This window comes from Hylobates moloch, unplaced genomic scaffold (assembly GCF_009828535.3).
Source record: "Hylobates moloch isolate HMO894 unplaced genomic scaffold, HMol_V3 SCAFFOLD_10, whole genome shotgun sequence".
Lineage (NCBI taxonomy): Eukaryota > Metazoa > Chordata > Mammalia > Primates > Hylobatidae > Hylobates > Hylobates moloch.
In genome coordinates, this window is record NW_026652285.1 from 45,888,044 (window position 1) to 45,904,446 (window position 16,403).

The following is a 16,403-nucleotide window of genomic DNA, read 5'->3' on the forward strand; positions in this document are numbered from 1 at the left end:
TGTGGTGCAGAGATTGTGTCTTTATTAACCACTAAATTAAGGATCTTCAGATAATGAACCATTCATTATTCACCTCTTTTCTACAACACTTAACACATACTCAAAACTTTGTAGGAACTCAATAATTGCTTACTGAAGGACTGAGGCCATCAGTTTCAAATAAAATCTATTGATTTCAAGAATTCTTTAGGAAAATACATGTTTCTTTACCCATTTGAGAATGGGTGGATTAGACTTTTACTTTTAAATGTACCTTTATGCTCAGCTGAACACTGTTTTTAAGCAACAAGAAGAAATCACTGTAACCAAAACTTGTACTTAAAAAAATTCAAAAGTAACAAGAATCATGCAAGGTTGTTTTTATTAAGCTTTATATTCAGTTTACAGCTACATATTACAGGGATTATTTCTTTTGACAAGCAGACATGACATCCTAGGAAACTTTTCAAAACAGTCCAAGGACTTTATAACTACTGGGAACAGAGCAATTTACTCTGCAGTTAACATGTATGTTAAGTACTTCAAGGAATCACTAAGGGAAAGAAGCTAAATGCAACTGTTCCCTTTCTATAAAATGATTATCCTGGAAAAGTAGCTACAAAGAAAAATCACATAACTATGACAAAGCTAGAGAGATCATACATCCAAATTTGTCTTTTTTATTTAGGATAGGACTTGGGGGTCATATTTCAGAAGGCAAATAATTCTTTCAGAACAAGCTACATGTCAAGTTTTCTATGGGTAGTATTAATACTAATATGATTTAGCTTATGTTTAAAAAAATCAAGAAAAGAAAAATTTTGTCTTCAAAATCTACTATATTAGTGACTGTAAGGAGATGCTTAGCTATTGAAGAGCTTCTCTCCACTCTTGTATTTTCTTTATGAGTTCTTCTGAGAGATTTTCACTGTGACTGTTTTGACCTCTGTGTATTCATGGAAACCGTACTCTCCCCTAGAGAGAAGAAAAACATACCCACAAACACCATTTAGCACAGCCGTGTAAATATACTGTAGTTCATGTTTGGTACAAGTTTGTTCTTGTTTTACCGGCTAGGGACAATAGAAAGTATTTCTCGTGTACAGAGCATTTCATATAGTAGCTAGCCAATCATAAGATTTCTGGTCTTACACAGATTCCCTTGTGGGGAAAATTTTCTTTAAAACTTTCATTTTAAATAATCATGTACTGTCAGTTGATTTCTCACAGAAATTTTCCCCTTTTGACATTATTCTACTTGATTTTAAAAACTCGAACTGAAGATGCAACAAGATCATCTTGGAGAAATGAGAACAAAAAGCTGTAAAACTACTCAAAAGACAATTCAACCCAACAAGAATTTTGTCATTTCTAGTTTAGACTGAAATAAGATGGACATATGACAAGAGGAGAAGTAGTAATATATGATCACTACAAGGTCTACTCTAGTTCTACAGTTTAATTGTAGTACTAGAGTAGAGCTTGTATTTATCATGTGTGATTGTCATAGAAGTGGTAAGGGGATAGAAATTGATCATGGTTTCATTTTTAGTCCAATGTGACCTAAGATGGCTTTAAACAAAATATTTTGCAGCAGTAGTTTCAGCAAAATCTTTTGATTCTTGGCAAAACAAAAACCTGACCTTTATTTAAAGTTTTTCAATTGTTTTCTTTTTAAGAGGAGGAAGATGATAGATTGGTCTAAATTCAGGCTCCTGGGCTTTTTGCAGTTGTTGTTTTTTCCCCTTTATACAACCTCCTCTGTCCCCCACCATTTTCTTGTATAACTCTTAAGTTCAACCCAAATGATCGGGAATTAACTCGAGTCAATCAGTTTGGACTCTGGGATCTTGTTATCAGGTTTATGGAGACCTCCCACCAGTTTTAGAAACTGACTGATTTACCCCTTGTTGAAGAGATGACTAAAAAGACTGGGCTCAGTTATTCTCTATATTGTTTTGTTGAGAGGGTCAAATTACATGTATATAAGAGTAGTCTCAAAATCCTAACACTCATGCACATGTAGGCTTACAGAAGAATAAGATGTTGATCCTTTTTTACCCCTCCGTTCTTGTGATGTAGACAGGTATGTAGAAGACATCATTTTCTGCTGGGTAACCTAATACTCTTACACTGATTATTTTCTTGGGCAATTAAGCTTTTGAAAATACCTTTTAAAAGCTTCAGTGAGCATGTTCCTTAAAGTAATTAAAGGGCTTAGCCTCAGTTGTCTGAAACCCATTAAAAGATAATATTTTAATACGTATTTTATCTCAGGGTTAGATCAATCAACCCATGACTTTCACCAATAGGCTTTCCATTGTATTTTGGGTCATATAGGCACTTGAAGGTCTCAGGAGAGTAATAAGTGGGATTTTTGTCATATTCGGGCTGAAATATGTCCTGCTTCTTAGGATTCCTATGCCTATACTATATCTACGACATAGCCCCGAACATCTGTTTGGATTTCTCTTCATCTTACTATGTCTGTGAGTTACTATTTGTATACTTCTGAAATCTTCAAGGTACAAATCACCTGGGACCTTATTCAAATACTGATTCTGATTTAGCAGGTCTCGAGTGAAGCCTGAGTTGGCATTGGTAATAAACTTGCAAGTGATAGCAACCTATGCTTCTTGTCCAGGGTCCACACTGTTAAAAAAAAAGGCACTAGTACCACATTACATCTGATTTCCTCTCTGTACCCAGGATTAAGACTGGCACTAAATAAGTAGGCACAGAAGACCTGTTTGCTGAACACACTTGGTAAATATCAAGAAAAAAAAATTCATTTGTGTTCTCACTATACGACCATTAGTTTACACTTCCTTGCTCCCCTTTTCTATGGGACAGGAGGAAAAAAATATGGCGTGAGGGGCTGAGAGCCAATTAAGTTTAAAATGGCATACTAGCAAAGTCTTAAAGGACCTACGTTAACCTAAGTGAAACTGAGTACAATTACACAAAGGGAGGAATTTCTGTCTTTTAACTAATCCCAGTGCCAACACTATGATCAGAGATGCAAAATCAAGATTTGCATACTCTGTATCACCTTCAAACACATCTGGGTGTGCATAACACCATTTTTGGCTCTTTGAGGACTCTGTTCTCAACTGATCAATTCTCTCTATTGTTGAGGAAAATTTGTAATTTAACTCTTAGGAGTCATTTGAGGTTATCGCCTGAGTAATAACTTGTAACTCTTGGAACATCTTGTAGCAAATGACTTGTTTATTAAGTTCACCAAATTTGATTTCAGGTAGACTTTAACTGTAGCATTCTCAAGTTGAATTTTCAAAGTAAAGAAAAACCCACAACTTTTTCCTTTGTATTTGAAAGAAATTATCTATACTATGTTCTAGATTTTTAGGAAATTACTGATGGTTGATTCCTGTTTTCAGTCCTTCTCTTGATTTCTTTATGCCTTCACCTTAAAGTCTGACCAAATTATGTTCAAAGAAATTGACACGTTTGGTCTACTTTAGTCTTGCATTCCTTTTGATTATTTTATCTTTAATGTTCTCAGTGAAATGTGTTGTTAGATAACTAGGCCAGCAACGAACCAACTGCCCTTCAGAGTAATCTAACCTTTGTTCTTAGTTTTTGTACAAAGTAATTAGTTTTGCCAACAGATTCTCCAGTAATAGAAAGAGAAGAAACTAGGGAAGGAGGAAACCCATTTGTTGAATTTACACTTTGTGACAGTTGTGTGGCTAGGGATTTAATATTCAGTATGTCATTTAACTCTCACAAGAACTCTCATTCCATCTTAAGTGGAATGTGAACATCCCCATGAAATATGAGAAAGTAGAGGCTCAGAAGTTAGGTAGCTTGAACTGGGGTGCATGGCTAGCAAGTGGCAGAATCAGGAATCAAATTCAGCTGGTCAGACTCCAGTAATGTTTTCTCAGCTACGCCATGCATTTTTGATGGGCTAATCTTTTGTTCTACTTCAGCAACATCCTAAATATATCCATGGCTTTTCACTACTCCACTAATAAAATCTAAGTCAAATTTCTTAAATGCAGGACTTCTTAGTCTATATCATATGTAGCTCTGAAATCATATTTTTCATCTCCATAAATCCACACCAATCAACCAAATTCACTAGCCCCTCAACATACCACATGTAATGTTCCATGCAAGAAAGCCCTCTTCTCTACTAATTGATATCCTACAACTTGCTTTCTGCCCTAGAGGGAGTTTCATCTCTTCTGTTAGGAGAAGTTTTCTCCTCCATCAACTGCCATTAAGTTTTCAACCACTGGATTTCCAGTGGGGTCAGAACTATAGAATCTTAAGCATGGAATAGAGGTTAAAAGATCTATTTGCTTCTTCCACTCTTATCCACACTCACAATCCTTGGCCTTGTCTGACAGATGAAAATAGTGATGGTTAGAGAGAGGCCATCCTGACTTATACTCTGGTAGTGTCTAGGTTTTCTTCAATACTCTGCTCTGTACTTTAATTGCTTCTCTACCTCCATGGGATATGCAGTCCGAGTGTATTACTACTTATTTCATAGTGTATGTAGGTTATTTTGCATGTCCTGCCATCACAGCTATGTAGAGCGTGGAATGTGGTGTCATGTCTCTGGGGTTCCTAGGACCTTACACATAGCAAGTGCTTAACAAATGAAAGCATATTAAGAAAGTAGACTGGTCATTTTATAATTCTCCCATTTCACTGACTCCTCAGAGATATTTGTTTCCTTGTAATCTTGCTGATTCGTTAGAGTATGGTACTCAACTATTTAATGCATTTAGAAATTGAGAAAGACACATTTTCACTTGCTAATTACAAAATGAGCAAGTTTACGATCTGTGTTTGATACTATAAGGTTTCTATTCCTTTTTTCTTCATAAATATTTACATTAATACATGTAAAAAAGTTTTAAGAAATAAAATGACTAAAATTGCTTAAACAAAATCAACTAAGCATATTGCCACTACTTTCTGTACTTACATATTATATGTGCATACTTAAAAAGTCTATATACCCTGGTTACAAAAGCAATTGAAATTTCATAAATGCATTTATATATAAATATTCTTAATCTAGTCACTACTATAAAACATGTTTTTCTCAAATTTCCTTTTAGGTTTAAATTTTAGTACTAAAAATAACTCCTTATGGTAATTAAAAATTTTTAAGTCTACATCAATAATATCTCAACAAATGGGAATCATTCCTTTTACACTGAAATTTCCTTTACATAAGTCACCTAATTTACTTATTTAAATGGTTTATTCAAATAACTAGAGTGTTTACATTTGCACCTTTCTTATAATCACCAATTCATAGTTTCCACCTCTTTTCTGGAAATGTTTCCCAAATGGATTACATTCATATATAGAGCAAGCAATTCGAAAAGCAAGCAATATTACAATCACCAATGTAAGTTGCTTAATATAGTCCCTAAAATATAGTAGGAGCTTAGTAAATTATGTTGCCATTCTGCAATCACCTTTTGCACTTATGGAGTACACTCCACATTTAATAAGCTATTTGGTGCTATGAATCTCCAGGAAAGAACAGAGGCAGGTTTTATTTAAGGTGAAAACTATAAGTTAATTCCCTGGGAATGAAAATCATTTTCATAAAAATAAATATTTATCTTAATAGAACGTTAATCTTACAGTTCTCGTCCATTTCCAGACATCTTGAATCCACCAAAGGGGCACTGGGCAGATACAACGCCATAGCAATTCACCCTGAAGGAAAAGAAAAGTTCATTATAGACAATACTTAATGTGTGAAAAAAAAATCCTTTTTGGCAGTTTTAGAAATTTAGAAAGCTCCTTACAAACTCCATTAATTTCAATATAACATACTCATCTTGATAAAAAAAAAAGCAGCACTATAAATTAGAATGCAGACATATATGGATACACACTACCTAGAAACAAATAGAATAGTGCAACTACATATGTGGATAGCCATTTTGGTCGTACATTGTGCCCCTGAGAAGTGGTAGTCTGAATTTATAAAAGATAGAATAGTCACTATGCTATAGGGGGAAGGATATGGTTTGCTAGAAGCTAGAATTTGTTGGATAAGTATTCATTACTGCCTATATATTGATCAGCTTGTAATTCTCTTGATGTTTCTGTACTTAACAGGCTAGAATCAATTTTCTTTTGCAATTGTAATATATATCATATTACTCAGTTTATTTTTTTTCCCATTAAGTGGTTAAATAAATTGCTTAAACAGAGGCCTTGGCAGGAGTTGGGTTTAATTATAATTTATTCCCTGTCATATTTCATAAAATGTTTAAAGATGCTTGTATAAACAAACATAATTACACGAATGGTAGTAATTAGAACCCAACAAAAAATTACAATAGAAGATCAAGATAGGGAAAATTAGAAATGCAGTTTTGCAGACCATAAACAATTTGTTTAGCTTTAAATTTGCTGGTGGCCAAAGTTAGCAAAATCTAATTATTTACCTGATTCTCATTATACACAAGAGAAAAACACTTTTTAAAGGAGATTTATATTTATACTTTTCTCTCCCTTCATGCTATTTTAATAGGTGGACAACAATGTGGCTTCCAGAGCCTGGGTTAGTAGCTGGAGACTGAGGCAGGAGGATCACTTGAGCCCAAGAGTTTGAGACCAGCCTGGGCAACATAGCAAACCCTTGCCTCTACAAAAAAAATTTAGAAAACCAACCAATCAAACAAACAAAAAACCAGGGTGGCTTCCAGATAAATTGTATTATTCTTTGAAGGTTTGATCATTACTTTTATCCTGAGATAATATTCAGATGTTTTCTTTGTTAAAACACTATCCCAGTTTCTGAAGTTCCACATTCTCACTGGACCGTAAAGTTCTTAACTATGTCTCTCATCCTGGAGGGATAATTCCTTTAATAAATTTACACTTATAAAAGGCAGTATTGTCTCAGCTTTGTTTAATTGCCCTTTAAATTGCAAAATCAAATACCTACTTTGAAATTATGAGTAAAATTCCTGCAACTCTGGAGTTCAATAATTTTCCTGAAAACACCAAGCAGCTATTAGGTCTGTAACAATGCCAGAAAATTATTATCTTCTAGGATATATAGTAACAAGATGGTCCCCTCTGTTTTTCATAATAGAGGAAATTCCTGATTGGGGATTCCCAAGACCCTCAGTGGGGTGATGTCATAACAAGCTTCATCAAACAAGCATGAAACACTTTGCTAGTCAAAAATACAAAACCGAAATTTGTCTTTGTTAAAAAGTGCAGAGAGTAAGTTTGCTCATTTTACTGTAGAGTAGAAATGAAACTATTTTACTGTGAATTAACAGAGAACTGAGAAATGTTCACTTGGCAAAAACTTTGAGTTCAAAATGTTATCTGTCTTCTGTAAGCAAGTGTTTCCTCATGTGTAAAGTGGGGATGATAATATTTAATAGGATTGTTTCAAGGTATGTGTAAGATCGCTTGAAGAGTATTCCTGTTGTAGTACTTGGTATATATATCTTCAGTAAGTGGCAATAATATACATACACACAGTAACTATGCTGAATTTTATTAATGCTTTTATCATAGGCAAATTCTATATTCATCACTAGCTATACTGACTATTCAAGAAGAACTTGCTGAATTTTATTTAAGAGTCTCCCATTAGGCTCACTTCCTATTGCTGTTACAATGGCAATTAAATTGCCACATGAGCTTTGGAGGAGAAATTTAAACTATACACTGATATAATTTGTGTTAATGTACACCCTCACCTGCCCCAAATCAGTTTATACATTTTTAAAGCCCCCGAGATTATTCTAATGAACAGCCAGGGCTGAGAACCACAGCCTTAGAATATTGTATAGGTCCAGGCCAGCATAGTGGCTCAGGCCTGTAATCCCAGCACTTTGGGAGGCCCAAGGTGGATGGATCACTTGAGATCAGGAGTTCGAGACCAGTCCAGCCAACATGGTGAAGCCCTGTTTCTACTAAAAAAAGAAAAAAACAAAATACAAAGATTAGCTGGGCTTGGTGGTACATGTCTGTAGTCCCAGCTAGTTGGGAGGCTGAGGCAGGAGAATCACTTGAACCCAGGAGGCAGAGGTTGCAGTGACCCAAGATTGCACCATTGCACTCCAGCCTGGGTGACAGAGTGAGACTCCAGCTCAAAAAAAAAAAAAAAAAGAAGAAAGAAAGAGAGAAAGAGAGAGAGAAAGCGAGAAAGAAAGAAAAGAAAGACAGAAAGGAAGAAAGAAAGAAGAAAGAAAGAAAGAATGAATATCGCATAGGTCTGATCTAGGTGTGACTTAGTGTTGGGAAGGAAAATAATCTTGGGCTATTTCCAGGACTGAGGGGCCAAAATGAGGCTAATGGGACCAAAGCGACCAAAGACGTAGTCTAGAGACTGACGGTTGAGTATAGAATGCAACAGTTTGAGAGGCACAGACTTCATGTTTATATCCTCTTGATTAAAGTATAAAAATAAGAGATATACACTAGGTCAAAAATGGGAGAGGGAGGGGATCTTCAAAATTCAATTTTTCAAAAATAACTTCAATTACCTCTAATAATCCTAGAGTAAGACGGCTGATATAAGAATATTTGCATACACAAGGGTACGAAGTAAATATTGTTTATTGGTTAAATAGAACTTATTCTTTTACCTCCCTGTATACAGCATAGTACCAAGTGCTCAGAAATTACTTGGCAATTCTTATATTGTGTTAATCAAACATCAATGCAATATTTTTGGTAAGCAATTTCAAGAAGCTAGATAAAGTTAAAGAAAATATCTTCCCTAAAGTTCTTCCAATATAGCTTTTTTTTTTTTTTTTTTGAGACAGAGTTTTGCTCTTGTTGTCGAGGCTAGAGTGCAATGGCATGATCTTGGCTCACTGCAACCTCTGCCGCCCAGGCTCAAGCAATTCTCCTGCCTCATCCTCCATGTAGCTGGGATTACAGGCACCACATCCAGCTAATTTTTGTATTTTTAGTAGACATGGCGTTTCACCATGTTGGCCAGGCTGGTCTCAAACTCCTGACCTCAGTCAGGTGATCCACCCACCTCAGCCTCCCAAAGTGCTGGGATTACAGGCGTGAGCCACCGCGCCCAGCCTTTTGTTTGTTTTTCAAGGCAGCAACTGCTTTTCTAGAAGGATAGGTAATTCCACATGAAAAATCCAAGTCTGAAAAGGTTGAAGGTAGTAATCTGTTAATGTGGTTATTACTGAAAAGGCTACATTCCTTAGGTTGGACTTACCACACTGTTCCTGCCTGCAGAGCAGAGGAGATTGTTATGGCTTTATCAATGTCTTTGGTAAAGACTCCTGCTGATAAGCCGTAGAAAGTATTGTTTGCTCTTTTGATCACGTCATCTAAAGATTTAAACTTCATGATTTGCTGCACTGGTCCAAAAATCTATACCACAAGAAATAAACAAGTAAAAATAATAGGTTAAAATGAAATATTTTAAATGATATTGTAGATTTTTTTTCCTATACACTATCCTAAATTGATTAAGATTTTGCTTCTCATCTCAGACCTGTGTGTGAGAATCCAAATAGGTAACTGCAAAAATGGTAGGTGAAAACAGATAATGGTCAGGTGTTAAATTTCCTTTGGAATAAGAAAGGATACAAATAATTAAGGCAATATTAAGTTTCTAGATGTTGGAATTAAGCTTTCAAGAACTTATGATTGTGCAACAAATCATTAACTTCAGAATTTCTTTTTCACTTGGGAATATTTTAAATTCACTCTCTAGTTTTTTTATCTTCCAAGTCACTACATATAATAACAAGCCCCAGAAAGCAATCTACTGGATAAATGAATAGGCAATGATAATCTACTGGATAAACGAATAGGCAATGATTGATAATAATAATGCTTTAAATACCTGTATGCCATTGGTAAAATATTAATACTAATTACTTTTTGTAATTAGCCAAGTTAGGTAAACATCACGAGCTTTTAGTCTACTCTGTAGCAAAATCTTAGGCTTAAATATATCAAACAGAATTGTTCATTAATGCAAGAGCTTATACATTCTAAACCATCCTATTCTAATCAAAGCATGAGTTCACTGGTAATGGCTATAATTGCAGGACAGAAAACAAAAATCACAATATGCTTATTCTAACCTAAAGTACTCTTTTGCTTTCACTAAGTCCCTGGTTACTGCAGCCCAAACTCAATTCACCCTGTATCTCAGCCTCAGGTAGAAGAAAGACAACTGGATTTTCTCTTTAAAATTAAGCTCCTGCATTTCAATAAAACATTTATTAAGATCAAATAAAGACTCCTGAAATTACCAGAATTTTCTGGGAAATGTGAATGAAGGAAGACAAAAATCAGAAATGACAAATGGTTTTCTGGTGTTCACCACTGATTTAAGTATCAGAAGGGAGGGGCTACCGTTCAATAGAGGTTGAGTGCGAATCTTAACATTATAAATCTAATCATATTTGAATGTAGGAACCATATACACAGCAGCTACTCTAATAAATGTGTTCATATTTTACATAATTTTAATTGAACACAGCACAGAGCTCCAGGCTCCTACTTTGAAGTAGCAAGCTAGCTGTTCTACTATATATTAATAGATTATAGGAACACAATAAATGTTTCCTTAATTGAAGATTTTTTTCCACCTCTTATCTGGTATTCATCAAGATATGCAAGAATGACAGCTCAATTTTTTTTCTAATTTTGTATATTGTAGTTAAATACTTGGTGAGCATATATATAATGTATCTACCCATTATATATATATATATACACACACACATATATACACTCACCAAACATTTAACTACAATATACAAAATTAGGAAGTCTAACAGCTGAAACAAATAGGACTAAGAACACATAGAAGGTAGGGAGTGATAGAGGGGACGAATGCTGTTTTCAAATACATGGATGGCTATTATGTAGAAAAAGTCCATAGGGCAAACATGGAACCAGAAAGTAGAACCTATACATTTACCTCTTCTGTGGTGAGAACACTTAAAATTGACTATCTTAGCAATATTCAAGTATACAATACATTGTTAACTACAGTCAGGATATTTACAATAGCTCTCTTGAACTTACTCCTCCTAATTGAAATTTTGAATCCTTTGACCAACATTTCCCAACCCTCATCCTCCACTCCCCCAAGCCTCTGGTAACCACCATTCCAATCTCTGCTTCTATGAGTTCTACTCTTTGAGATCCCACATGAAAGTGAGATCCTGCAGTATTTGTCTTTTTATGCCTGTCATATTTCATGGAGCATAAATTTTCCAGGTTCTTGCTGCAAATGACAGGATTCTTTTCCATTGTTTTAAAGCTGTGAAGGCAGCACCTAAAAATTGTTAAGCATCCAGATCTGTGTTGGCTGGACATTTGTGGCTGGCCCCATGGATCCCTTACTACTTTTTAGTATCTATCACAAATAACTTAAACCTCTATCAAGAACAGAATAAAGAGTAAGGTTTAGAGGGAAAGATGTTCCAAAGAGCTGGGAATTTTAAAGTGACACTTTGTATACACACAAACAGACAAAACATGGCAACAAAAAGAACAGAAGAGAATGAAACCATTTACCTCCTCTTTGGCAATGCGCATCTCATCTGTAACATTAGAGAACACTGTGGGCTGCACAAAGTAGCCTTTATTCCCCCACGGGCCTCCTCCACATTCCAGTTTGGCCCCTTCTTTCTTCCCACTCTCAATGAGGTCAAGTATTTTATCATATTGTTCCTTGTCAATCTATTTGAAAAATATCACATGAAAAGAAAAAAAGTAGTCACTTGTAAAGATAACACATTGCTGGGCCTGTTAACAAGGGCTTCAAAATGCTAAAATACTGCAATTAAACCAAATATTGAACCAAAACAGCTAACAGAGGCTCAGATTCATTCTTTGGATATATTTTCTTCTCAGGACTTTTAGGGAAAAATCTCTTGAAGACAGATATTTGTATTTAACATTTATTTTATAGTTATATAGGAAAGCATTCAGCACTGCAAACACGTAAAAAACACATAAATGACAATCATCATTTATTCACTCTGGAAGAAATGCCTGTTAATCTAAATACATTTACCTGGAAACTATTGTCCTGACTGAAATGAAAGTAGGGAAAAGAGAAAAAGAGAACTTTGATACCGGGTTTAATTAGATCTGCTGGGAAGCAGATGCTTTAAGACTGTTCTCAGAAGACTCCTGAGCCTCTGTTTGATCTCCCCATTTCTGAATCACCCACTCTGGCCTGTCCGATGCCCTTGGATATCCCATTCTGACCATAGTCTGGGCACCCTTCCCAGTTCTGGTCCCACTGGGGCAGTCAGTAAACCTGCTTCCAATTTCTGGCCTGTCCTGAATGTCACCATCCTGCTTCATTAAATGAGCCACATCTAAATATATGCCAAGTATTACAGAACTTAAATGGTCTTTATTTAAACACTATTTTTATAAGGAAAATAAATGAGTTTGGAGTTCTGGTTGTGAACACCAGGAACACATACCTCTTCTTCAAGCACTGAAATCCAGGGCTAATTTTCATCTCAATTTCTATTTTGTGACATTGAATGACTGGGTGACTCTTGGATTCCAAGTAACTGGTGAGGGCTGCCTATCTCAGGTGTAGCAGGGGTTAAGGATTAAAGGAAAAACAGGAGATCTAGGAGCTAAGATGGGTTGGAGGGTGGAAGCTCTTGTAGGTTTAACTTCCCACTACTTGAAAAGTTTTATGTTTCACTTTCTCTTACTCTTCTCTGACTCTGCAAATCTTCTCTATCTTCCAAAGCCAAGAAAAAGCTTCCATAAAGTTATTTCTAACTGGACACAGCTCAGCCCCCATATCTAACTAGATTAAGCACTATTTGAAACCAGAAACTATTTTCTAAAATTTGGCACAATATTTGGTACAATGTTGCTCAACAGTCTTTAGTGCAATATTTAATATAATATCCCAGAAGGAAAATATTCCTTCATTTCCAGCAGATCAAGAAAATTGTAGTGTTAAGAAGAAATATTTAAATTACTACATAGGTTGAATAGTAGCAGACTAAGGGGTGGGGCGAGATAAATTCTGCCTGGGTAAGGCATTCTAGTTTCTCAATAAATAGTCAAGGGTCCATGTCCCTCCACATAAAGCTTTCTGTCTTATTGGAACATATTAATCTGACTATGCCCTCAACATCATGATATTTGGTTTTTATTTCAAGATATATTTTCCAAGTCATCATGTTTTCCTGTCTGTGACCACGTTGAATAACCAGTGCCAATCAAATCCCTGCATACATACTGGAGAAAAGGGCTGAAAAGCCTTATTTGTTGGAAAACTCAGATGGCCGCTAACTTATAAAACTACAGGCCTTCGTATTTCAGTGCCTTGCTACTGACAATGTGGTCCTACAACCAGCAGCTGCGGCATCACTTGGTAGCCAAATGTGCTTCTTTGACCCCACCTCAGATCTACTGAATCCCTGGGCACAGGAAAGATTGAGGGACACTGTGGTGGAGCTTGGGACTACAAACAAAAAATTAAGCCCTACTTAGAGACTGGTCAGTTGTGTCTGGCTAATTTTGATTCACCACAAATACAAACCTTCTTCAGAAGGTATCAGATTGACCATATATAAACTTGACCTTCTTTCTGGACACCTGGGACTGTTCAACAATGCTAGGATGTAGCTGGGGCTCTCTTATGTGATGGGCCATTGGCCTATGGGCTGGTCTATGAAATGTAATAGGTAGGTCATGATATTGTAACAGTCTCAAAGGAAACATTTTAAGGTGTTTGAATGGGTAAATTCTTTGATTCCTTAGGCTTAATGGGTTAAAGAAGATGAACTGGGAAAAAGCACTTACATGTTCTCAAATTATTCAGAAACCATGTGTCAACAAAAGCAATGAACAGATATAGAAGTAATTGATCCCTATGATAATTGTCACCATAGGTATAAATGGAAGCATGTAATTTTTATTTATTTACTAGACATTTGAGCATGTGGACCAAGCACCCTGATGGATACATTTTATAGATTATCCAATTGCACTGCAGAATTATTCTTCAAGATTGAGGTTTCTATGCACATTCTTCACATAAGACAATAGTTTCAGGGAGGCTGGATTTTAAATCCAGCCTGTAACTCAAAAGTCCATCTTTCCACACTGTTATAAGGTGATACTCTGTGATAATTTTAATATCGTTTATATGGATATCACAATTTCTGTTTCAAATGAAAATACTAATTTTTCCAAGTTTAAGACAATATATATTTTTTTCTATAAAGTCAAATAGGAAAATCACTTGAAATACGAAAAATATACACACATGAATGCACAGATATAATAAAAATATACAAAGTATACATATATATTTTGTAACTGCTCTAACCCCCAAATACTTTGTTTGTAATCTTCAAATTTTTTTAAACTTTAATTTTTTCCCCCAAAACAAATCGTTTTAACCATTATTTTTTCTATAACCTTTTTGATGTTATATTTAATGAGGAAGATTCTGTCATTGTATTTAAAAGCCTCAGTTCACTCAACCACCCCTGGATGAGGCAATAGGCTAAAGCATAGTGAGTGAGTGTCCCCTTTGCATAAGCTCTTTCTCCTAACAACAGATGAATATTTAATGGTAAAGGAGCCCAGGGCTTTTTAGTCTTTTGTTTCTCCAAATTCTAACATACCTACTTATCCTACTGACTCAATGGAACTTGTGATAAAAATCTATTCATTTATAGAAACTAAAGTCTTATATTAATCAGATCACTGGATTCTATTCATTTATAGAAACTAAATTCTTATATTAATCAGATCGCTGGATTATTTACTTTAGAATCTTACAAATAGGAATTTTTAAGTCTATTTTAACTTCCTTATCTTAAAACCAATGAGGTCTTCCAGCTCAATTTTTGAGCCTTTTGTTGAATTGTGAAGATGTCCTAATGGAGGAAATTACTGCCCAACAATTAGGCATTAGGTATCTTAGGTATTCTCTCTTCTCTTCAGATGTATCTATCAATCATCTATCAATCCATCAATAAAATAAGAAAAGTGCTTCACTTTTAGTTAGATAGATAAATAATCACAACAAAAAACTTAGAATTCCATTCTTTTTGGAAATGGGAGACCAAGTCAACATTGATTTGAATATATCTCTTGGCATCCATATACCAAATATGAAAAAAAAAGGCAACCACTTTTATGTACTCATTAAATCCAAAGACAAATATAAAATATAATGGGATTAAGATAAAACAAAGTATTACCTCACTTGACACTTATTTTAGGGCTTTTACATTTCAATATGTGGCACTGCCTAAGTCCTAAGATTTTCCTACTTGGATATCTTGAGATGAACAGGAAAATCCAAGACTGTCCAACTTACTTAGACTGTAAACTCCATGAGGTCCAGGATCAAGTCCTCTTTGTTCCTTTTGGCATTGCCAGGTACCCATCTCAAGTTTTAGCTGATAGCAACGTTCATTAACTTTTAGTTAATTGAATTGACTTTTGGCTTAGCGAATGAGTCAAGAATAGTGTTTGGTTTCAAATTAACAGCACGCAACAGCGTAAAACCTTTATTGTGAAAGAACAGAGCCTCTAAGCTTAATGTCTAGACTCCAGAGTAGGATTTCTTGGCAGTAGTCCTGTTGGCATTTTGGGCCAGATAATTCTTTGTCATGGGGTTGTCCTGGTCATTGCAGTATGTTTAGCAGCATCTCTGGCCTCTACTCTCTAGATGCCTGTAGAGCCACCCTTTCTCACCAAGGTAATGACAATTTAAAATGTCCCTAAACATTGCCAAATGTCACCGGGGTGAGGGGAGCAAAATTGCCCCAGTTTAGAATCACTGCTCTAGAACAAAACCCAAAGGGCAAGAAGAAATTCACAACCAAAGACCCAGAAGCTTAAACAAACAATGAACAGAGAACTATGCAAGGAAGAGGGAAACATGATCTTTGGATAAGACAGAGAGAGAGACCTTTACTGATAATAAAGTCTATAAAGAAAACTGAGTGCCTAGGGGAATAATTGGGCTTTAACAACTGAAATACGAAGTTTGCCACAAAGGAAACTCAGGACATTTTAGGACCCCATGCTACAATTAGGGGGTCAGAGTTACTGATGACTTGCAGAGGATTTAGGGGAGCGCTGGTTATAACTGTGGGATGGCAGCTGAGATGAAGGATTGAGGAGGAAAACATGGTAGGAAGGTATAAGAACTTCAAAGTAGACAGAGAACTGTATATAGGAATCAAGAGGTGTGCAGATCGAGGAAAGCAAAAAATTTAGAACATTTGTTATTTTTCCTCATGTCTTTAATTCCCAGCATGGCTGGTAAACTGTTTCTAGACATGAAAACTAGGCAACAGTTTCAGACATGAAAACTGGGCAACAAAACAGTTTCAGACATGAAAACTGGGCAACAAAACAGTTTCAGACATGAAAACTGGGCAACAAAA

The 16,403-nt window shown here is 35.5% G+C and overlaps 1 protein-coding gene across 2 annotated transcripts in view; it reads right to left on the bottom strand.

Moving 5' to 3' along the window:
* Positions 1-344: 344 nt before the first annotated feature.
* The window catches only part of ALDH1A1 (aldehyde dehydrogenase 1 family member A1), a 182,979-nt gene continuing 166,920 nt past the window's right edge, over positions 345-16,403 (bottom strand). For both annotated transcript variants that reach the window (XM_032164299.2, XM_032164300.2), the window contains 4 exons: positions 11,524-11,688; positions 9,197-9,354; positions 5,620-5,694; positions 345-954 (listed from right to left, as the gene is read on the bottom strand). In XM_032164299.2, coding sequence (XP_032020190.1) covers positions 882-954; positions 5,620-5,694; positions 9,197-9,354; positions 11,524-11,688 — 471 coding nt within the window. In that variant the 3' untranslated portion in view covers positions 345-881. The remainder of the gene's footprint in view (positions 955-5,619; positions 5,695-9,196; positions 9,355-11,523; positions 11,689-16,403) is intronic.